The 23,168-nt window shown below is 53.5% G+C and overlaps 2 protein-coding genes across 2 annotated transcripts in view; one reads left to right on the top strand and one right to left on the bottom strand.

Annotated features, from left to right (window-relative positions):
* ACOT11 (acyl-CoA thioesterase 11) overlaps window positions 1–9,678 on the top strand; it is a 76,843-nt gene extending 67,165 nt beyond the window's left edge. The window contains exons 13-18 of the mRNA XM_039238112.1: window positions 435–501; window positions 844–927; window positions 1,585–1,718; window positions 3,726–3,857; window positions 4,516–4,642; window positions 5,458–9,678. Coding sequence (XP_039094043.1) covers window positions 435–501; window positions 844–927; window positions 1,585–1,718; window positions 3,726–3,857; window positions 4,516–4,642; window positions 5,458–5,613 — 700 coding nt within the window. The 3' untranslated portion in view covers window positions 5,614–9,678. The remainder of the gene's footprint in view (window positions 1–434; window positions 502–843; window positions 928–1,584; window positions 1,719–3,725; window positions 3,858–4,515; window positions 4,643–5,457) is intronic.
* On the bottom strand, window positions 5,778–18,071 carry FAM151A (family with sequence similarity 151 member A). Its single transcript, XM_039238943.1, has 8 exons — window positions 17,945–18,071; window positions 16,832–16,982; window positions 11,385–11,533; window positions 10,217–10,376; window positions 8,685–8,909; window positions 7,818–7,957; window positions 6,907–7,050; window positions 5,778–6,451 (listed from the first exon to the last, which is right to left on the bottom strand). The coding sequence occupies exons 1-8, from the start codon at window positions 18,069–18,071 to the stop codon at window positions 5,778–5,780; spliced, it is 1,770 nt and encodes a 589-aa protein (XP_039094874.1).
* Between the last annotated feature and the right edge of the window lie 5,097 nt (window positions 18,072–23,168).

Below are 23,168 nucleotides of genomic sequence, written 5' to 3'. Positions count from 1 at the left end.
ACAGCCAGGTGTGAATGACTCTGCCGTCAGAGCGCTTTACAGACCTGAAAGTGCTGGAAATACACTGGGGTCACCCTCTGCGTTGATAGGAAAAGGCGCATCTGTGAAGCACTCACCAGTGTCCTTGCCATGACCCTATAAGGCAGATGTGACTCCCAGTCCCCTGTACAGAGGAGGACACAGAGCCACAAGGGTGACGTTGCCCTAGGCAGAGCCGACTGCTCAGTAAGGGTGGGGGCGCCGAGCCTTCACCCGGCACCCTTCCCCCCTGCCCGGTCCAGCTCTGCTTCTGACCAAGTCTGTATGGTCTCCGCTGCTAGTCCTCCTGGCCAGATAGGAGTCCCTCCCGCCCCGCTGGGCTGAGCACAGGCAGCCAAGTCTTCCGGAAGGCCTGGGCGCCCAAGGGACCATGGTTGTCTTCTTCCCTCCCCCAGGAAGTACATCGTGTCCTGTAAACAGACAGAAATGCCCCTCTCTGTCCCCTGGGACCCTAGCAACCAGGTAAGGCTTTCTGCTCTGATTGGGCAGTCCTCAGGCCCATGCTGGGGGCGGGGGGACCCTGACTCTCCCTCCTCGTCAGAGTGGCTTTGGAAGTAGTCCGGAAGGGGACAGGGTAGCATGTCATGCCTCAGGACTGGTGCGGTTAGCAAAGGGCTTTCCCTTGTCCCTCTGTTTGGCTGAGGGAGCTGAGGCCCTGAGAAGGCAGTCGCTCAGGGAGTCTGCCCCAGGCCGGGCTTCCTGCCCCAGGGCCTGGCACCCACCCACCTTCAGTCCAGCACAGTCTCGGCCCAGAGCCCCCCAAGGACGGAGACAACATGAGGCTTCTCTGTGTGCCCCGTGCAGGTGTACCTGAGCTACAACAATGTCTCCTCCCTGAAGATGCTCGTGGCCAAGGACAACTGGGTGCTGTCATCGGAGATCAACCAGGTAGCTGAGCCCCCCACACCCCGCAGAGGCGGCTGATGGCAAGCAATAGAAATTCCCTCAAACCACTCATGTCCGAAGGGGGTTTCTTAAAGGAATTGGATGAGACCATGAAGCCAGCCCGGTTCTAGAAACAGTGCTGCTCCCACAGCACCTGGAGTGGAGAACGCACACCTCTTCCTCTCCTGCCCACCAGCCATCTTGCCCCCATGTCTCATCTCTGCTGCTCTCCGCCCGGCTGCTTCCTTCCTCTCTCTGCTCCTTCTTCCCTGTAGTGATAGGGACAGTGGACAAGCATGGGTTGAGGAAGCCATGAGCTTTGCCTGTGCCCTGGAGAGAGTCACTCCCCCACCTGTGACATTAGGGGGTTCAATGGGTGCGTGGCTTTTAGGGTCCATTCCACTGTTGCCTCAGTCTGTTTCTTAAATACCCTCCTGTCTACCAAGATTAAATACCCTCCTGGATTCTCTCAACAGCCCGTTTTCATTGGGACGGGCCTGAGGTTCAGAGAGGTTGAGTCACTCTTTGACAGTCACACAGCAAGTCAGCGGCAGCCCTGAGCTTCCAGCCCCGGCCTCCGGCATCGGAGCCAGCCCACTCCACCACCTGGCGTAGGCTGGGGCAGGTGTGCAGGAACGAGCCGCCCTCTGTCCCACGCAGGTCCGCCTGTACACCCTGGAGGATGACAAATTCCTGTCCTTCCACATGGAGATGTTGGTGCAGGTGGAAACAACCCAGGCCTTCATGCTGCTCTCAGACCTGCTTCGGAGGCCCGAGTGGGACAAGCACTACCGGTGAGGGCCATGGTGCCAGTGGGGCAGGGGCCTTTTCTCAGGCCTGGAAGGGCAGCTGGGCCTTCAGGTGTGTCCCCTGTTGAGCCATCCCCCCATTATGCTTGGCCCCTGCTGGGCATGGGGGGAGGGGGTGCGCAGGGTCGGGGGATTACAGTTATACGCTGGGTGGGTGTCAGAGTCAAGGGCATTCTGAGCCCTCAGGGAAGGGATGGAGCCTGGAATTGGAGTTGGAGGCCTGGGTTTAAATCCTGCTTCTGGATCAACCTGCTGTGTGACCTCAGGCAAGTCACTTCCTTTCTAGGCCTCAGTTTCCCCCTTCTTAAAATGGGTACTTGATGTGTAGGTCATGCATTTGCACTCTGGATAGATCAGTGATTTTCAAACTGTGTTCTGTGGAGTTCTGAGTCCCCGAAGGAGGCTCAGGGACCACTTGGGGTGGAGGTTAGAACACTGAGGGAACAGGAGAGGCCCCTCCCAGACTCAGGGTAACGAATGGAATGGCCAATTTGACGAAGCCACCCACTTTGCCAGTTCTTCTTATGGGTACGTGCGTGCATATGTTATTTTTGACTGTAGTGAGTTGCTGAATATAAATGTTATTCCTATGAATACATTTGTTCCCTGAATTTACTGATTCTTCACACGAATATTTTCTTCCTGAATTTAACCAAGAAAGAGAAATCTGTTCTTAGGAAAATAGCCAACATTTCAGTGTTTAATAGGAGAATGTTAAAGTTGAAACTGGTATTTTTTCAAATGCTTTTAAAGTCCCTTTCTGTTGTGCCAACACCTTTCTTTGGGGAGTTCTTTGATCACTTCTCCAATTGGCAGCTTACGAGGCGCCTGCACCCCTGCGTATCCATAAGGAGGGTCTGTGCGTGTGGACATTCAGTGAGCAGGTTGTCTGGCAAACTGGTTTTTGACACATTGCCTTCCCCTTCCCACCCCCATCTAACTCACCAGCGTGGGCCTCCTCATGGCTGTTTCTACACAGGCTTTCTGTTTAAGGTTTCGGTGCAAAAAAGGCTGTTGTTTTTAAAAAAAGCTCTGGTCTAGGTGACCCCAGGCCTGTTGGCAGTGACATTCTGCAGAACTGGGAGGTGATTTGGTGATGGATATGGGGGTGTTGGGCCTATGGTAGGAAGGCTTCTTGGAGGAGGCAGGCTGGTGTGGTCAGATCTTGACACTTGGTGGGATTGGTGAAGGGAGTGTCCCAAGGGGAAAGGGAGCCCCTAGCTGCTTCCCCCCAATCCTGCCAACAGCACCCTGTTCGTAAGGCAGCCTCTGAGGGTGGTTGGGAGAGCAGGGGAGGAAGTGGCGGGTTGGGAAATGGTCGTGCGTGTTTCTGTGTGGATGTCCTTGTGTGTGTGCACATGTATTGGTGTAAGCCTCAGCGTGTATACTGGGCCACATATGTGCAGCATGCCTGGGCCCGAGGGGCAGAACTCTGGCACCTGTGAGTCCCAGCACATCCCAGCCTTAATGGCTTTGTGGCCATGAGCAGGTTATTTTCTGAGTCAGCCCATTACGTAGGGGAATGCCGAGAGCACTTACGGCCTGGGCCGCTGTGGGGTTCAAGGAGACAGTGCATGGAAAGCTCTCAGAGCAGCTCCTGGCACGTGGCGGGTGCTCATAACCACTAAACTGCTGCACATTGGCGTGGGGCGTGTATGCCTGCAGGCATGTGTGTGCACTGGTGGGTGTCTGTGCTTGTGCATACACGCACAGGTGTGATGTCTGTGCATGTCTTTATTCCCATGTCTGTATGTGTGCGTATTAGCCTGTGTACGCGTCTCTGTGAGCTCCTGTGTGTGTGTGTGTGTGTTTGTGTGCATCTTGTGTGTGTGTGTGTGTGTGCATCTTGGCCTAGCCTTTCTGTCCCTCTGTGGTCCCTGCTGAGCAATGCAGGTTGTTAAGTGCCCCCCAGACATTCGCTCAAGAAGTCTGCAGCATGGGAAAGCCTGGGCCCGTGTGACCTTGAACCCTGACCTCTGGGCCTCCCTACAGGAGCGTGCAGCTGGTGCAGCAGGTGGATGAGGACGACGCCATCTACCATGTCATCAGCCCTGCCCTTGGTGGTGACGCCAAGCCCCAGGACTTCGTGATCCTGGCCTCTCGGAGGAAGCCTTGCGATAATGGGTGGGTACCCATTACTGAGGTAGGATGCAGGCAGGGCTCACCCCCCACCCCCCACTCCAGAGGGGGTGTCAGCTTAGACTCAGAGCTCCGCTTTCTGCCTGCTGGGGGCGTCGGGCACCACTCGGCTTTTCTAGCTGCTGCGGCCTTCTATGGGTAGAGTGGAGGACGAGGTTACACATCTCCCCTCTGGCCCCTTGTGCTCTAAGGCAGGGTGGTCCTTGTCCCCGGCTGGTGAAGCTTCTTCACCCAGGGCACAGACGGGCCCCTAGGACAGGCCCCTAGCTCACGTGGCCGCCTCCCTGGCCTCACCCCCTGAAGGCACCACGTGGGCTGAGAAGTGGGAAGGCTGCCAGTGCGAAAGGACAGCCGGAGACAGGTGCAGAGAAATGAAGCACGAACCCCAAAGCATGTGACTCCCTTGAGTTTCTGTAGCGGAGGGGCTTTTCCAGAAGCTCTGCAGTGAAGCCAGGCTGGCTCCGGGCAGATCCAGGGCTGCTGCCCCTCAGGCGCCTTCTCTCTGAGGCCTGGCCCAGAGCTAGGCCTTGGGCCTGTAAGAGTTTATGCGCCTTAGACTCTGGTGAAAATGTGAGTCGGGGGGGCCCTAGAGCCTGAGCAGGCCTCACCTTCTCCTGTTCCCTCTGCCCTTTCTCGGCTCCAGGGACCCCTATGTCGTTGCGCTGAGGTCAGTAACGCTCCCCACACATCCCGAGACACCAACATACAGGCGCGGGGAGACCGTCTGCTCAGGCTTCTGCTTCTGGCGAGAGGGGGACCAGCTGACCAAGGTGAGGCCCGGTGTCCCCGCCCCCAACCATCCCCCTCAAAGCCACACACACATCCAGAGCTCAGTGCTCAGGGCTCAGTCAGTCCTATACCCGGGCCCCACCCATCTGCAGCCTGTCTGCTGGCTTGGGGCAGCCTAAGAGGGTCAGGGGCTAAAAACAAGCCTTCACTGAGATCTAATCTGAGAGAGAAAAGACTCCAGGGTCTTGGAGAAAGCTCTGGATGCTGAGGGCCGAGGCCTGGGTTCTGTTCTAAAATTCATCTCATTATTTATTTACTTCTATACCTCTCTCGTCTGGGAAGGTTTTATATGGCTCTCAGGGCCCATAAAACTCATCAGGGCAGCCAGTGCTAATTGAAAATGTTGGGGAGGAGGCTAAAAGCAAGCAAGGGGGTGGGTATCACAGCTCTGCATCCTCGGGGCACCTCTGCTTCAGGCCCCCAAGACCCGTCCAGGTAGGGACTGGGTTGGTGTCTGCTGACTTAATACACTTGACCTGATGAGCTTCTCAGCACGATCCCTGGGCTTATTTCTAACTTGTTTCTATGGCCCTAGAATACCGCCATTTATCGGTGCCGGGCTCTGGAGACCCAGTCCCTGTCCTCCAGAACCTCCCCAACCTGATAGAGGCATGTGACGGTACCGTGTTTTTCAGTCCCCAGAAGAGAGGTCAGGAAAGCCTGCTGGAGGAGGTCACACCAGTCATCTTCTAGACCCTTGTACTTGCTGCCTTTCCTGCCCACCTCGTGCCCACCCGTCTCTCTCCCTGCCCTGCCCCCCGCCCCGCCTCCCTGAATGTGGCTTCCTGTCCTGCAGGTGTCCTACTACAACCAGGCGACTCCAGGCTTTCTCAACTACGTGACCACCAACGTGGCTGGTCTCTCTTCTGAGTTCTATACCACCTTCAAGGCTTGCGAGCAGTTCCTCTTGGACAACAGGAACGATCTGGCCCCCAGCCTCCAGACCCTCTAGGCACCCTCAGTGGCCACCCCCTGCCCACTCTCCCCCCACCCCGCCATCTGGTCCCCAGGGATACATGTGCAGTGCACCAAGGAAGGCAGGGGCATTTATTCCTTTCCGCCTCCCCCGTGGGAAGCCTTAACTCAGATGTCCACCTGCCCAGTGCCACCGGGCGCTCAGTTCCTGCCAACATCCTCCAGCAAGGCTTCGCGGAAGCTGTGGGGCAGTCTGTAGTAGCTCCGGGTCTTGTCCACGGCCCTGGCTGCCAGCAGCGCCGCCCGCACGGATGCATAGCTGTCCCCCAACGGGCCGTGCGCCACCGTGACCGTGGCCCTAGGGGAGGCGGCCAGCAGTCTGGCCACAACGCCGGTCGTGTTTTGGCCCAGCAGCCCAGCCCGCAGCTGGAAGGACACGGGTTGCCAGAGGCCCCGGCACAGCTCCAGCATATCTTCAAGCAGCTGTTCGCTGTAGCCGCTGCCCAGCTTCTCCTCAGGCCAACCTGGTGCCACCGTCACGTGGGGGAAAATCTCAGCCACAGCTGTAAGCAACTCCTTGCCGGCCAGGTGACCCGGCACCGCAAAACTGCCATGGGAGACTGTGGCCCCGATCCACACGGGCCGAGGCAGCTGGCCGAGGGCGGAGAGGTGGGCCAGCGTGGCCAGGGAGGGCCGGAGGGCAGAGGGCTCTGCTATGTGCAGATGGACACCCCAGTGGCCAGGACACCCAGCGAGCTGCTGCAGGCAGGACTCCAGCGTCAGGGCGGGAGCTCCTGGGACGTGTACGATGGGCACCGGGTCCTTGGCCACAGGCTCCTGAAGGCTAACGTTCAGCAGGATCATGGCTTCTCTGTCTGGAAAAGGCAATGCAGGCAGTCGTGTCAGGAGTTTGGGTTATGGTGGGGTGTCAGGGGGTGACAGAGGCCCTGCTGAACGGGGTGGGAAAGGAGAAGCTGGCTCTCCATCTGCTGAGATTTGTTGGTTGGTCCAGGCTCTAGGAGGAAGGGTTGCTTTGTAAATGTGCCCGGGGCGCATGAGAATGACATGATCAGCTGCTAACTCAGCTCTTGGCCTTTGACTGGGGCTCAGCCCTGGGGCCTGGGCTGGCTTCTCCTGCATCAGATATAGCTCAGGGCTCAAGGGCACTGAAGGCTAGGAATCCTGTGCTCTTGATATCATTGTACTCCACCACCAGGGCAGCCAGCACGTTGCCATGGTACCAGAGACCCTATGTTCCTACCCCAAGCAAAGGAACCCCCCCACCCTGCCCCAGTTTATCTAGGAGCACAGAGCTAAAGGCAGACCTTACCTGGGAGGCTAACTGTTGCTGCTCTTCCGTTGCCCTGGATGTCAGGAACCAGCCACTCCACGCTCAGGCCGTCCCCCCCAGGGGACTGGAGAAGTGGGATCAGGCTGCCTCCCGTGTAGTAAATCTGCTTCCGTGTGGCATTTGCTGTGGGGCCCAAATTTCAAGATGAAGTGGCCACCACTCACAGAGTGCCTTCTGTGCACCCTGTGTCTGCATACGTTCTAAGCCTCACAGCAACCCCCCAGGCTTGCTCACTCCAATGGACTCCATTGGAGATTATAAGATTATTGGACCTTGTGGCCCAAGGTCCCGCAGCCAACGAGCAGATTGCTGGGGTTGGAACCCCATGGAGCCATGTGTGCCTGGCCCCCAAGCTGGAGCTCCCCCTCCCGTCACCTAGATGGCACCTGTGCAGGAATGTTGAGTCTGATGGGTTCCCTTGGGGATGGCTTAACTGCAGGCCCTCCTAGGTTCAGGGTCAAGGGAGTGAAGGGTTTGGACAAGGGAACGGTAGCATCTGGGTCACTGATTAGTGGGTACAGTGGGGTGGGGCAGTCTCTGAGGAACTATGCTGTAAGGGAAAAGTACCTGGGGTTTGGGATTTGCTGGGTTCCAGTCTAAGCTGTGCTATGCACAGGCAAATGACTGTGTAGATTACTTAACTGCCCTGCACATCAGTTTCTCCATCTATAAAACAGAATCACGGCTCCCTGGATAGGAGGCTTGCATAGCAAACCATACTGAGGTCTGGCACACAATAGGTGCTTAAAAGGATTCCTTGACCCAGTTAGACCCAGGATTTTCCCCTTCCGATGCCTCACCCCCTCCAGCTCTGCCTCGTTGTCCACCAAATGCTGCTCTGTGCAGAATCCAGGCCCACCCCCTTCCCGCCTGCCCACACCCCTCCCTACCAGCCAGCTGCTTGAACTGCGACAGGACAGGTTCGAAGAGATCATAGTAGATTTGGTGAGAGGCACTGTTGTCTCGGACATAGAGGAGATCGTCCACCGACACGGGGTCCAAGGCGCCCTGCCACAGCGTCAGGCTGTACCTGGAGCCCAGAGAGCCAGCTCAGTACCTGCCTGGGCCCAGCAGGGTCCTCAGCCCCACCCCTGTGCTCAGAACTGGACCCTAGGCGAGGCAGGAATAGAGCATGTGACCTCCAGCTTCCCACCAGCCCCTTCTCCCTGAGAAGGACCTGCTTCTCAGGGGCAGAAAAAGCCACAGGGGCCTTCAGGAATGAAGAGTGACAGCAGAGGCTGAGAAGGATGGCGCGGACGGCTTGCCCTGCCTCCTCACTCAGAATTTCTGTTCCTGGTCTTAGGAAATGAACAAGGACAGAAAGGCATGGATACAGGGCAGCGAGGGAGAGTTAGGTGTGGAGGGGGGAGGCGACAGCCTTGGGACTCCCACGGGAAGTAGCTGAGGAAGTGGGGCTGGGCAGCTAGGAACAGACTGCAGGAGTGCACATGGGGAGTCCCTTAACTCCTGCAGGACGATCCTGGGCAGAGGTTGAAGGTGCAGGCTGTGTGGGCCCGGGGCACCCCTGGCTCCCATGGGCAGAAGACTTTCCATCAGGTGGATGTTATCTACCAATGGACTAGCTGCCTCAAGTGGTAGTGAGCAGCCTGTCACCAGAGGTATACAAGCAGAAATCAGGGAGGTAGTAGGGGATTTGAGCACCAGCGGATATTAGACAAGTATGTTTAAGCGTCTGGAGGCATCCGTGCCTGGGGGTGGGTTTGGTGGCTCAGGGGCTAAGGCCTGGGAGTTTTCACCTCTGGGATTGGCCCAGCAGCCAGCTGAAGTGGGGCCAGGCAGCCCGCACCATGACAGCCCGCACAGGGAAGGTGACCTTCTGTGGCAGTGCTCCCACCAGCCCCTGCATCTTCTCCACCATGGCTCGGGTGTACGTTCTGTTCGGGAACAGGGGCACATAGAGGGTGGTCCAGCCCGGAGACAGGGTGGCCTCAGGATAGTTCTCCTGGACCAAGGCCAGGAACCTGCAGAGAAATCAGAGACACAGGTCTTTGAGAGCCTTGCTGGCCCCTTCCCCATCTCCTGGGATCCCATCACCGTGCTACGAAATGGCAAGGCCTGGTGAATATAGACTATAAGGACAGGAGCAGAGTCCTAAAGAACAGAAGTGACATATTTACGTCCTATAAATAAGGCATGGACTTTGGAGTCAGGGCGGTCTAGGTTTAGGTCCCGACTCTGTAACCTTGTGCAGCTCATTCGACATCTTTGATTTCAAAGGTGGCGTCCCTTCTGGTAGGGCAGGGGATGCAAGCCAGGGCCCCTGGATGTGGGGATTTGGACTCTGCCAACTGTGAGTCTCCAAAGCTTCAGATTTTATTTTTAAATTTCATTTAAATTTTGCCCTGATAGAAATTTTAATAGAGAAACAATGTTACCCCGTCCTTTCCCCAACCTATTGAGTAACATCAACACTCCAAACAGCCATATTTCTCTTGGGGCCACTGACTGCATTTTCCCAACTGCTGCTTTCCAAATGGACCTCAAATGAATACAGGATGGATGGGTTGTTGGCCGGCTGGCTGGACAGATGGAGAGATGGATGTTAGAATCAGAAAGGCCTGGCTTTGGACCTTTGTTTTGCAATGATGAGAGTTAGGCCAGTAGTATAACTTCAATGAGATCATTCTTCTGTTCATAAAGTGAAAATAATAGTACCTACCTCATTCTCTTGATAACACAAGTACCTTTTGAAACAGTGACTAGGCACATAATAAACATTCAATAAATTGAGCCTTGATTACTGGTCAGCTTTCTTTTCTGCAGAATGGGAGGAGATAGTCCTAACCTGGTGTTGCTAGGTCAAGGTCAGATTGGACACACTGCCAGGATTTCAGGGGGGCTTGGGAAGGGGTTAGCACTTTTAGGCTTTTTTCTAGCAGGCCAAGAACTGCCTTGGTCATTGGGGATACAGAAAGGACTGGGCCCCATCTGCCCGCCAGGAATCCAGTGTAGTAGGGGTACAAACCTGTCATCTGGCAGTGACAGCCCAATGAAATCACGGCTGTGTTAGGAGGCAAGTGTGGATGAAGGTTCTCAGCAGCCTGGGATGTCAGGATAGTTTTTGGAGGAGGTAATGACTAGGCAAAGCTTCATCAGGGAATGGGGGAAAGGCATTCAAGGCAGAGGGAACAGCATGTGCAAAGACTCAGAGGTCAGATGACAGGGTGCATCTGGAGGTAAACTCAATAAAAGGGCCCTGAGCACCTTCTGTGCCAGATGTTGGAGGAAGAGGGCCAGACGCAGCTGGGACAGAGAGGCGAACACTCACTGTGTGGCGTTGACCTCAATTGAGATGGGCACATTGGGGCCCCTCAGGATGTCCGCATTGATCCACACAGGTCTTCTGACTCTCCCATCCTCTGTGAGCTGCCGCAGGAGGGCCAGGGAGGGGCCCACAGCCTTGAGGCTCTTGAAGTCCAGTTTGATGCCTGTGGGGGAGGGGGCCAAGAACTTGGGGAAATGGCCTTTCTCAGGGCAGGAGGCACCAGCAGACTTGACTTCCTAGAGCGGTGAGCAGGTATGGTGTGTGTGTTTTTGGGGCTGGGAGGGGAAGAGGAGGGAAGCCAGACACCAGATTCCTGCTGGGTGAGAAGAGGGCTTTCAAAGAGGCAGAGCTAACCCACAGAGGAAGGACCTGCCTCTACTGGAATGAGCTTCTGCCCCCACCCCCAGGGGAGTGGGGAGGCTAAGGGCTTGGACTTGGGCTGGTGTGGGGGTCGTCAAGCATCTGATGAAAAGAGACCACGGTTCTTGGAAAGGGCAGGCTTAGAGGCTCCTAAGCCGCCTAAGCCTGTGTGGAGGTCACTCAGCCTGCAGGGAGGCATGTTTGAGTGGAGGAGGGCTATCAAGGTAGAGGAAGGGCCCCCGTGAACAAAGCCCTGTCCATTCAGGCAGCCAGGGGCTGGTGATGAAGAGAGCTGCAGGGGCGAGGCTGGGGACTGGGAGAGGGGTGTTGAAAGCCAGGCCAAGGCGATGACACTTTGTTCGAGGACAGTGGGGAACCATGCAGGGCTAAAGAGGGGGGTGCCATGACAAAACTGGCATTTTGGGAATCTCACGCAGATGTGCCTGGTGGCTGTGGTGGAGGGAAGACCAGAGTGGCTGAGTTTGGGGTCGGCACGTGGTGAAGGGGTGAAGGACATGGGGGGAGGCGTGAGGGGGACATCTTGATGCCTAGATTCAGATGGAAATTGGCAAAGGGACCTGGGAGGGAAGGGCAGAGCTGGGCTTTGAACAGGCCATCCCCAGTGTGGAGGATTCGGGAGGGAACAGCCTGAACACATTGGCACTTTCCCACCCCCCACCTCACTTGGAATTCCCTGGGTCACTGGAACAGGCCCCCTCCCCTCCCGCCCCGAAAGCTCAGACAATGAGCCATGAGACTGGGACCGGCCTGGCTCCCAGGGGAGCTGGAAAGGGGCTGAGAGAGTCCTCACCCTTCTGTGAAGAAGCCAGCACAGCCTCTAGCCACTGCTGCAGGGTGTTATCGCTGTAGATGGCTGGGGGGTGTGCCATGATGGGGACTCCTGTCTCATTGACCGTGTTGAGTCCTTCTACAGTGACATCTGCCTCCAGGACCATGGCGCTGCCTGGGCAAGAAGCATACAACTCAATCAGTTCCTTTAAAACCCTTTTTGCCTCATCACCAAAGTATTATACATGTATCAAAGAACATTTGGGAAGTACAGAAAAGCAGGAAAAAAGCAATTCCTCTACATTTCCATCATGGTTCATGTTTTGATTTATTTTCTTCTATGTTTGTTTACTTATGGTTTTTACACAATTGAGACCACACTACATTCATAATTTTTTAATCTTTTTCTTTCAGTATGATGACATCTTCACAATCCTCTATGTCTTATTAAAAAAGAAAAAAGGCTACAAAGACTCTGGTTGAGGTTGCTCACCATGATTTAGTTAACCACCTCTATTCCTGAGATATTTTGGTAGTTTTTAATTTTTTGCTAACAAGTGATACATATTTTTATCCTGCTTTTTGAATTATTTCAAATACCTACTTGTGGAATTGAGTTAGGGCCATGAAGGGTCTTTTTTTTAAAAAATTATTTTTATTTATTTCTAGGAGAGAGAGAGAGAGAGAGACAGCGTGAGCAGGGGAGGGTCAGAGAGAGAGGGAGATACAGACTCTGAAATAGACCCAGGCTCTGAGCTGGCCGTCAGCACAGAGCCCGACGTGGGGCTCGAACCCACGAACCGCGAGATCATGACCTAAGCGAAAGTCGGATGCTTAACCGACTAAGCCACCCAGGTGCCCCATGAAGGGTCATTTTTAAAGTCTATGTTATTGGAGGTGCCTGGGTGGCTCAGTCGGTTAAGCATCCAACTCTTGATTTTGGCTCAGGTCATAATCTCAAGGTTTGTGGGATTGAGCCCTGCATCGGGCTCTGTGCTGTCGGCGAGGAGCCTGCTTGGGATTCTCTCTCTCCCTCTCTCTCTGTCCCTGCCCAACTCATGCTCTCTCTCAAAAAGCAAACAAGTAAACATTAAAAAAAAAAAGTCCATATTATCAAGTCACTGTCTAGAAAAAGTGTTCTGATTCATATTCTCACCTGAAGCACATAAGCTTGCCCATCTCCCTGCACCCTTCCAGCACTGAGCATTGTTATTTTAATTTTTAAATTTCAATTTTTAAAACCCTGTCTTCTAGGGTTTGATCTAGGAGAGAGCTAAGGCCTTCCCCATGGGAGCAGACCTGGAAGACCCTGCCAGGGTCACTCTGCATTTGGGGTGCGCAGTGGAGGGAGGGAGGGGTCAAGTTCATCTCTGCACCATCACAGGCACTTGGCATCAGAAGGGGCCTTTTCTCCTGACCTCTCACCTCTAGCCTGGTTCCCCTTAAAGTCCATTCTCTACACATAGCAACTAGAGTGAGTTTTCTAAACGCATACCTGATCCTGTCACTTCCTATAAAAACAACCAAACAGCTGGGCGCCTGGGTGGCTTAGTCGGTTAAGCGTCCGACTTTCGCTTAGGTCATGATCTCGCGGTTCGTGGGTTCGAGCCCCGCGTCAGGCTCTGTGCTGACTGCCAGCTTGGAGCCTGGAGCCTGTTTCAGTCTGTGACTCCCTCTCTCTCTGACCCTCCCCTGCTCACGCTGTCTCTCTCTCTCTCCTAGAAATAAATAAAAAAATATTAAAAAACAAACAAACAAAAAAACCAACCAAACAGCCCCACCCATTGCCCTTGGAATCAAATCTAAACTCCTTACCATAGCCCTTGTGGTCCTGCATGGCCAGGCTTAGGCCCTGACAAAATTTCCAATCTCACCTTGAGTCCCCCTCTCCCCTGATCTCTAGGTTCCGGCCCCTCTAGCTTCTGCAACATTAATGTGTGCATGAAGCACTCAGAACTGTTAATATTCAAGTTGTGGGGGAGCCTGGGTGGCTCAGTCAGTTAGGCATCTGACTTTTGCTTTCAGCTCAGGTCTTGGTCCCACAGCGTGTGAGATGGAGCCCCGCATGGGGCTCTTCACAGACAGTGAGGATCATGCTTGGGATTCTCTCTCCGCCCCTCCCCTGCGTGTGTGCTCTCTCTCTCACAAAATTAAGAAATAAACATTTAAAAAATATATTTAAAAAATTCAAATTCTGATATCTAACCAGCTCCCTAGCCACGCCCGTGCCCTTGGTCCATGGACCTCACTTGGAATAGTGAGGCTTGAACTTGTGTCCGCCCTTCTCTGGCCTCTTACTCATGGTTGTCACCTTGGCAACACTCTTTCCTCTGCAGCTTTACTCAGCCACCTTCTGCTCCTGTTAGTGTTGGCTTAATATATCACTTCCCCAGGGAGGCTGTGCCTGAGCCCCATGCCCAGTCCGACTTAGTCACCTGCTTTTGTTCTACTCTTCTCTGTGCTTGGCCCCATGTAACTGCTCAATTAGCGTCAACCTTCCTCATTATAGGCACCAGGGAGGAGGGGCCAGGTCTGGATTGACCATTGCATGAATTTCCGGTGCCTAGATGGTATCAGGCCTCAAAAAAAAGGGCTTCAAAAATAGTTGTTGAATGATGAACAACTGAATGAATTAATGATAGAAAAGTCAAGATCAATAAGCCCAGGTCCAGAAAGGTAAAAGAAAACAGAAAACTTGAAAGAAAAGAAAACTTGGCCAAAGTTAAGACAACTTTTGCAGATTTCTCTACAATTTAGGTGCCTGGATTCCCAGGAGAGGAAGGTGAGTGCCATGCTGTCTGTAGCAGTCAGCTGGGGATTCCACATCATCCCATCTCATCCTATTATAGATCCTACTTCCAGAGTGTGGGACTCCCTGGGCTTGTCATTGGCAAGATGGGGATGAGCCTCCCCAGGCCATGAAAATAGGACGCGGATGTTCAAGCACATTGTCAAACTGTAAAGGGCTTGATGAAGGCAGCCTTCATTTTGATGACTTGAGCACAAATTTCTTTCTCATCTTAACTTTTGGTTAAGATGCAGAGAGTAGGGTGGGGGGTGGGAGGGACGGGAGGAGTGCACCTAGGTGGCTCAGTCGGTTAAGTGTCCTACTTTAGCTCAGATCTGACCTTGTGGTTTGTGAGCCATGTGTTGGGCTCGGTGCTATCAGCTGAGAGCCTCGAGCCTGCTTCAGATTCTGTGTTTCCCTCTCTCTCTGGCCCTCCCCTGCACACACTCTGTCTCTCTGTCTCTCTCTTTTTCAAAAACAAATAATCACTGGGGCACCTGGGTGGCTCAGTCGGTTAAGTGTCCGACTTCGGCTCAGGTCATGATCTCACAGTTTGTGGGTTTGAGCCCCGCATCGGGCTCTGTGCTGACATCCAGCTCAGAGCCTGGAGCCTGTTTTGGATTTTGTGTCTCCCTCTCTCTCTGACCCTCTCCTGTTCACACTGTCTCTCTCTCTCTCAGAAATAAATAAAACATTAAAAAAAAAACAAAAGCAAATAAGCATTTAAAAAAAAAAGATGAAGAGAGAGGGGTCCAAAAGGCTTGGGCCCCAGTGAGGCCCAGAGAAGCTAGGACGGAAGCAGGTGGGGGTGCAGGTGAGAGGTAGCTCATGAGAATGGATGTGCAGCTGTCTCCTTCCCCAGCCAGTGGGGGCCAGCTCCAGTCTGGGGGAGACAGGGTGCATCAAGAGCCATCTCTGAGCCCCAGTGACCTTCTGATGCTGCCGCCTGGCTTGATTCGCACTAGCTGCCTCCCTTAAGGCACTGTGAGCCCTGTGGAGACAAGGTCACATCTTACTCATTTCTCAACCTTCCTCTTGAGATTGACCCAGAGCAAGGGCTCAGCACACACTCAGTGAGTTGGACTGAAGGCCCGCAGAAAGTGCATTCTGGACCTGACCTGCCTCTTTGCGATTGCCACCTAGACCCAGCTTTCTCAAAACAGTCCTCTCTTGTCAGGAAAAGTGGTTACTTGCCTTCTAGATGCGGAATCTGGAGGCTGACGTGTTTGGGTGGGGTGTGAGGCAGGAACAAGTGAGGAGGGAAAGAGGGCTGTCTCCTGAGGGGACAGGAAGAGGTTATGGAGGCCTCCCCCGTCCCACCCCACACGCCAGGACCTTTACCCGTCACAGCCAGGTGGGACATCACCCTGGCCCATGGGCAGGCTCTGAACCGATGACTACCTACTGGCCCCAGCGCTCCTGTTTGCAATCTGTTACCTCGGACAGGTTACTTGACCTCTCTGGGCCTCCTTTTCCTCATTTACAAGAATTATTTAATTAAGATATCCCTGGTTAGGCATTCACTAAGTGTTAATCATTATTTACATGGAGGAACTCACTTAACTAGAGTGACCACGCCTCCCCTTTTGCCTGGGAGAGTCTAGTGTATTTCTAGTGTCTCTGCATAATTCTTTTAAGTTTGTTTTTATTATTTATTTTGAGAGAGAGGAGCGAGAGAGCACGTGCACAATTGGGGGGGAGGGGCAGAGAAGAGAGACAGACCCCCAAGTGGCTCCGCGTCATTAGTGCAGAGCCTGACGCAGGGCTCAAACTCACAAACCGTGAGATCATGACCTGAGCTGAGGTCAAGAGTCAGACGCTTAACTGACTGCGCCGCCCACGCACCCCTGTTGGTGCCACATAATTTTCAGTGATGATTTCTCTCACTATCGCAAGTGCCCTGGTTTGGATGATAAATGATACGGAAATCCTACCAATCCATATTCTGCAGAGGGAACAACCGAAGGGCAGACAGGGGAAGTCACCTGTCCGGAACCACTCTGCCAGTAGAGAGAGGGCCAAGGTAAGGTTTGAACCTGGCTGTGTCTGCCTCCCAGATCTTGGCTCTGGCCCCTCCTCTCCGCATGGAAGTCAGTTCATGTCCAAGATTTCCCCAGCCTAACCTTGCCCCTGGGTCCCACCCAGGGTCCCCACCCCAGTTGTGGCACCACCCTTCTCCTAGAAGCCTATCCAGGGATCTGGCAGGACCCTCAGGGAGAACACTGGGCCCGGGGCTCTCTCCAGAGCCCTGATGCTGTGCTGGGGGGACCTCTCCATGGCCCTCGCAATTGACACTGCCTGGCTGGAGCCATTGGCTTCCTTCTTGGCCCAAGTCCTGGTACGGTGGGGGCAGATCGCTTGTCTGCTACCCCAGGGCCGCTGACTGCTTACCATAATCGGTCTGAATTGGAGACTCGGAGGCATTCCGTAGCTTGTTTTTGATAGCACTGGGCCTCAAACTCATCTACCTTGTGGCTTCCACAGGCTAGGCAGGGACAGCTGTCGCTGCCAGGTTGTGGAAGGGACAGCAGGACGGAGGTCAGGACATGGTGACTTTGGAATCAGACATCTGGTTCTAACCATAGTGCTGCCTCATAGGTAGCGCTGTCTCACCCCCACCTCCGCTCTTCCCCCATCTCCTCCACCCCTGCCCTGGCCTGTCCCCGTCCTGGCATCCAGACTTACTGCTTAGAGCAGCCTCCATCTCCTTCTGGCTGTTGGCAGCGTGGTACCAGGTGACCAGCAGGCCATCTCGGTGGCTGATGTGGCCCAGGCTCTGAAGGTAGTCCAGCATGTCTGCGTCGGGGCGGCAGACCGCCTCCTGCTCACAGCCTGGAATGGAGCCCAAGGGGGCTGTTAGCATCAGTTCTCGCCTCTGCTTAAGACTCCTGTCCATTCATCCCACTGACCCTCCCTGGGCTCCCAGCGTGTGTCCAGCTCTCCATCTGGCAGACAGACAGGGGGACTTGGAGCCCTCAGGGCTCCGCGCATGTGAAATATGTGGGCTCCTGGGCACAAGGAGACCCCAGGCCAGCCTAGGCAGTCAGGACATTTACAGAGGAGGGGACATGCAAGGGGGCCCTGAGGACTGGTGCGAATGTGATAGAAAAGGCGGACTGGGTTATTCCTGATGGGGAGAACGGTACAAGCAAAGGCTGGGCCGAAGGAAAGAGGGTGGTCACCTAGAGGAACAGCCACTGGTGTGGTACAAATGGCAGTAGGGACATGGAGCGGGCAGGATTGCAAAGGGCATCGTGATCAGGTTGTAAATGGCCTTGAATGCCAGCAAAGTGTCTGTCTGTGTGCTGAGGGCAGCGAGGGGTGCTTGTATTTAGCAAGATCTCACGGGCTACGGAGTGAGCCCTGGCTGGAGACAGCAGGCTGCAGACAGAGACCGGGTGGCAGAGAAGCCAAAGCAGGGGTCAAGGACACTGGAGGCCTGGGTGCTCAGCTGGCAGGGAAGGTAGAAGGTAGGAAGGCAGAAGCCTCAAGACATTGAGGCTACAGACATGAGCAGAAGGGAGAGTGGAGGCTGTCCTCCCCGTTTCCGCGGGAAGGGAAGGGCCCTTCACCGAGGGAAGCAGGCATGGGGGAGATATGAGCTGAGCTCAGTCTGCTGCGTCCAAGATGCCCCCGTCATCTTCAAAAAGGCCCCCCATTCAGGCCCAAGATCTGGGCTGAAGGCAAGTGAAGCCTGGTGGAGGAAGAGGGGAAGATTGACGTGGCCTTCCTCTGGGGACAGAGTCTCTGTGGGGACGTGGGATGGGACACGAGGCTTTCAGAGCAGCCCCTACCTGGCTGGGTGCGCTGCTGCAGCACGAAGCTCAGGATCAACCCAAAGGCGAAAACCAGAACCACACTGGCACTGCCAATGAGGACCCACTTGGTCCGGCTGCCGGAGCATTGCTTCTTGCAGGCCATGATCTTCTCTGTGGAGTGTCTCCCAGCTCCTCAGGCCCAGGGACCCCGGAGGCTCCCTGTAGCTAGGATCCCAGGGGAAGCCGGAGCCCCATGTGGCATCCAGCCCTGTCAGGAATGTCTTTGTGCAGAGACAGCCCCTGAGGCTCCTCCTCCCTCCCCACCCTCCTCCTCTTTCCACACCCTCCCAGGATCTTAACAAATCAAGCAGAAAGTCCTAACACCTCCACAACAACCTTTGAGCATTTGGACCAAGCTCCCATGGCCTGCCTTTCTGTTCCTGCCTGGGAGCTGGGAAACTCCAGACTTGACCTTGCTTTCCTGGAGACCTGGAACAGGAGTGTTCCCCCCACCCCCGGACCTGGGGCTTCCCCTGTGCAAAAAAGTAGCAGCTGGATTGTTCTTTTCTTCTGCTGCCCTGCCCCTGGAAGTCACCAAGGTCAGGCAAGGGTTGATGACAAGGACAAATGAGATGTGCCTCGAGGCATATGAACTTTCCTTCCATCTCAGGTTGTGGTTGATAGATTATCTACCTGAGATTGAAGCCAATGGGTTTGGCATGCTGCCCTGGGTTACACAAGCCACTCCGGGGGCAGTGAGTCCATAGGGTAGGGGCTGAGTCACCACCTCACTCTGAGGGTGTCCTGGGAGCCCCGCTGTGTGAAGTAAGTTAGAGACTGTCCCCGCTTCAGGGACTCTGGCGTTTAAATGAGTCCAAGAATCACCTGTAAGGTTACAGGGACTTTGGTTTACAGAGGCTCACGGAGAAATCTATCAGGGTAACTGATAGACTGACTGATTCAAAAGTGCACGCACGTGTGTGTGTGCATGTTAAGACCATCTAGAATGATGAATGATGCCCAGGTGGGCAGATGGAGGGAGTCTGGGTGGTGGGGAGCAGGTCAGGAGGGAGTTTGGCTCAGATCTCGTGGAGTCACGGCGGCTGTGGGTCACTACCCAGGAGGACACTGGATATAGAAGCCTGGGGCTTGAGACCAAAGATGAAGGTGAGAGCATCGTTTCCTGCCCAACGGCAAAGAGAAAAGGGTCTTTCCAACCAGCATCCCGTGTGCTGCTCGTTATTCTTAGGAAAGATGCCAGTGAGCTGTGAACTTCCCTGCCTCTCTTGGCTCTGAGGTTTCTGCAGGCTGCACCTTGGAGGAAGAGGGACCTCGTCCAGCTGTGGCTCCTAGTAGGTGGAACCGCTCTGAAATGGACACTATGCTGCCAAGGACCGCCTCCTCCCCACCCCCCACCCCGGCCATGACACTTCTCCGCTCTGCGTGCAGCACTGTGCATAATATATTGTAGGAGAGAAGAAACCAAGGGGGTGTCAGGAGGCTCTAGCATCTCAGATGTGGAGTGGCCATTCTAGGGCTGGTGCTGAAGGAGGGGGTTCAAGCCTGTAAGGATGTCAGACCCGGCCAGTGCCATCGGCAGGGCCCCCAAGGGGAGCATGGTGGGTCAGGGAGATGCAGGAGATTTGGAGCACAGAGGAGGTGCCCCAGTCTCCTGGGCAGGGCAGGTGGCCTTCAGAAGAGGCATGGCCTGAGCTGACCTGGAGAAGCATGGGGACAGGGCCTACAGAAGGATGTTCCTGACAAAGGCAGTGGTGTGTGGGGCAGTGTGCAAAGTCGTGTGGGAGAGGGCTTGCTTGGGGACGTGGGCAGGACAATGTGACTGGATCAGCAGGTGGGAGTGGGGGTGCTCGGGGAGATAGGTCTAGGGGGTGAGAGGCCTGGGGCACCCTGACAAAGAGCTTGGCCCCAACCTGGACAGGGTGGGAAACCTTCACCTATGGGATAAGCAGGAGAGACCTGCTTAGCTTTGCATTTTGGAGGGTGATTTTGGAAGCTGCTATTGAGAAATGGGGAAGTTGGTATTGAGCTAGTTGGGGGAGTTCCAACCATGCCTAACACCTGGGCCGGCTGTTCTTAGCACCTCCTCCCCCAGTCACATGACTCACCCCCACCCCGTGCCACTCGGAAGGACAAAAGGCTCACTAAGGTTTGAACCTCAGGCTTTGTTACCTGGGTCACTTTATTATATTATGGACAAGAAGCAAGAGGGTGTTAGGAAGCAGCAACATTTCAGAAGGGGAGCCGCTGTCCCTAGAGCTGGTACAGCAGGGGGCTCCGCCCTGGGCCCTGAGACACCCCCTCCAGCTTTCCTGAGGCTGCAGCCCCCTCCTCCCCTCCCCCAGGGAAGCTCATCAGAATGTGGGGAAAAGCTTGAGTTCCCTCCCCTAGGAAGCAGGGCAGAGTGTGCCTGAATCCCGCTCATGAATGTTCAGCTCGCACTAGCTGGGGTCCGCTGAACCTTGGGGAGAGCAACGCACCCGCTGCTTCTGAGGCCTTTAGAATCCAGTTGCTGTGTTAAGGACCTGAGGACCAGGGAAAAGGCCCCTGGTCAAGACAAAGCTGACTCGGAAGCTTCCTGGGGAAGCCAGTGTTTGATCTTGACTTTAAAGGGTGGGTAGGATCTCTTAGAGACAAAATTAAAGCTTATTATTTCCCCCTTATAAAAGTGATAGAAGAAAGATATTGGAAAATTTGGAAACATGGAAGGAGGAAATTATTTTTATTTTAACACGAACAATGAGATCCACAGACCAGTTATAATTTGGTTTCATTTTGTTGAAGATCTTTCCAATCATTTCAATGCACACTTAGTATTTTTGCATTGTTTCGCCTGTTCAGTGGGTGTATTAGTTTTCTATTGCTGCTATAACAGCATGGGGCGGGGAGTGAGGCAAGAGAGGCCAGAGGAAGAATAAGACTCATTTCTGCGGCAAACACCTTCTTCTGCGAAGACCTTGGGTACCAGCTCTGGGCCAGGATTTGGGTAGCAGGCAAGCAAAGATGAAAAGACATCATCTCAGTCCTGAAAACATCCTCAGTATAATAAGGGAAATAAGGGAAGCAAGAGAAATAAGCAAGTGACTAGAAGTTTACAGCTTGCTGTCAGGTTTTGTGAGCTATTCTGCAAGAGCAGAGGAGAAAGCCTTCACCCAGCTGGGGGGAGGGCATCATGGAGGATGCCCTGGAGATCCTGGAGATGATGCCTATTGCATTTTGACAGACAGGTAGCGGTTATACAGGTGAAGTGGGGAGGAACTGTAACAGAAACAGTTGGGGCGCCTAGAAAAAGAAAGACAAACATAGCTTTCTTGACTTAAGAAAAGTCATTTTAGGCCCTTAGCCATCTTATGAAGGAATGTGAGAGTGAGCAGCCACCATCAGGTCAAGACCTGGGATCATCATATTCAGAAGTGAAGACGGATCTGATGCTCGTTCTGAGTTATCTCTGAAGGATCTAAACCCCTCTGAACACTGAGATACCAGACCCGCTGGGGCCAAAGAACCGATGATGCTGACCCCTGCAGGTCTCGAGATTTTGCCCTGGACTCAGTCGCCATCAGATGACCTTAGGCCCAATTCCATGCCATATTCCCCCTTACACAACCCCTTTCATGAACACGTATGCATCCTTAGCCGAAGGCCTCCCCGATTTTGTTGTTTGAGGAGACACTGCTTTGGGAAAGGTCCCCAGTGGCCTCCTTTCTTTGTTGCAGGTAAAACCCTTCCTTTTCCTATCCTTTGCCTTGGCTGCATCTTTTGGCTCAACACTGAGAGGGGAACCCAGTTTGGGGCAACAGAATGGGAGAGAAAGAAGACTCTAGAGGGAGGGAACATCATGAGAGAAGGCACAGAGGCAAGGACCATTACCGTGAGTTTGGAGATACCAGTGTGTTGCTAAAGCAGAAATTACGTAGGAGGAGATGGTGGGAGACGAGACCGGGGAGCAATCCAAGCAGTGTAATGAGCTAGACACACGGGTAGACAAACCTGCCATGAAAATAACTGAAATGCTGCATAAAATTGAATAATTTTTCAAGCGTATCTCTGAGCTGATGAAAAATGACACGTAAGCAGGAGCTCTGAGAGGTAAGCAACTGTCAAGGCTGACTTTTGTCCTGAAGAATTTGGCCAAACCCTGGTGGCCCTGAGTTTCCACTCTGATGGCTGTACAGATGGAGGTGACCAGCAATAAAGCCTAGGACCCCTCCAAAGTGGGGATTTTAGTAAGATCTGTGAAAATGGAATCCAAAGGCTGCACCCTTGGTATTGGAATCCAAAGGGTGCGCCCAAACTGTCAGGTTTTGGAATTGGCATTGGGTGGGTTAAAAAAATTCCTCTGGGGCATCTGGCTGGCTCAGTCTTCAGAGCATAGGACTCTTGATCTTGGGGTCATGAGTTCAAGTCCCACGTTGGGTGTGGAACCTACTTAAGAAAAATAAACTCCTCTGAAAATTATTAACCACAGGCTGTCCCTCACACTGGTCCTTGGTCCAAATTCAGACTGCCTAAGTGGTCCAAAAATTCTAAATGGTGGAATTTAGTTTAAGGTAGTCGGTGATACCCCAAGGCAAATAGCAGAAGAAAAAAAACAAGTCTTCTCGAGGGGAACATAGCTTCAACCAGGCATTCCCAGGCAAAGGGTCAAGGAAAATGAACAGCTCATGGTCTACAACCCCCAAAACTCATAAGAAACTGAGACTCCATGAGTGAAAATTGACAGAAAACCAAACAACAGAATCAGACCCACAAAGTCTTTAGAAGTCAAAACGACCAGACAAGGGATAAAATAATGTTGGAAGAAATTAAAACTAGCTTGAAAATATGGACAATAGTAGACAGTATAGAATGACCAAGCAGATATGAGAGGGAGCCAAACAGAAATTCCAGAAATGAAAAATACAATTAAAATTAAAAAAAAAAAACTTAATGGGAAGACTTAACATAGCTTAGACACAGTTGATTAGAGAATTAGATAAGATCTGTCCAGAAGTCAGCATAGAAGAATCAAAGAGATGGGAAGTATAAGAGATTAAGACAGAGAGAAAGGACTAGCATGCATGTAATCAGAGTTGTAGAAGAATCAAGGAAGAATAAGAGAAAGGCTATTGTTATTTGTGGAAAACCCTCCAAATGATTGAACACCAACTCACAGATTTAGGAATCACAACGAATCCCTAAAAGTAGGAAAAAATAAAATCAAAAGCAATCCATAACTACATATGTCATAGAAAAATTGCAG

The sequence above is a fragment of the Hyaena hyaena genome, unplaced genomic scaffold (genome assembly GCF_003009895.1).
Source record: "Hyaena hyaena isolate Hyena2069 unplaced genomic scaffold, ASM300989v1 scaffold_5, whole genome shotgun sequence".
Taxonomy (NCBI): domain Eukaryota; kingdom Metazoa; phylum Chordata; class Mammalia; order Carnivora; family Hyaenidae; genus Hyaena; species Hyaena hyaena.
Note: the sequence above shows the minus strand (reverse complement) of the source record. Positions and strands in the feature narration are given on the sequence as shown.

Coding starts and splice junctions, on each gene's coding strand:
- FAM151A (XM_039238943.1), bottom strand. CDS start 18,071: ATGGCCTGCAAGAAGCAATGCTCCGGCAGCCGGACCAAGTGGGTCCTC. Junction 7,958..8,684: donor CTGCTGGGCCAATCCCAGAG/GTGAAAACTCCC, acceptor TCTGGGCTCCAG/GTACAGCCTGACGCTGTGGC. Junction 7,051..7,817: donor GCAGTTCAAGCAGCTGGCTG/GTAGGGAGGGGT, acceptor TGGGCCCCACAG/CAAATGCCACACGGAAGCAG.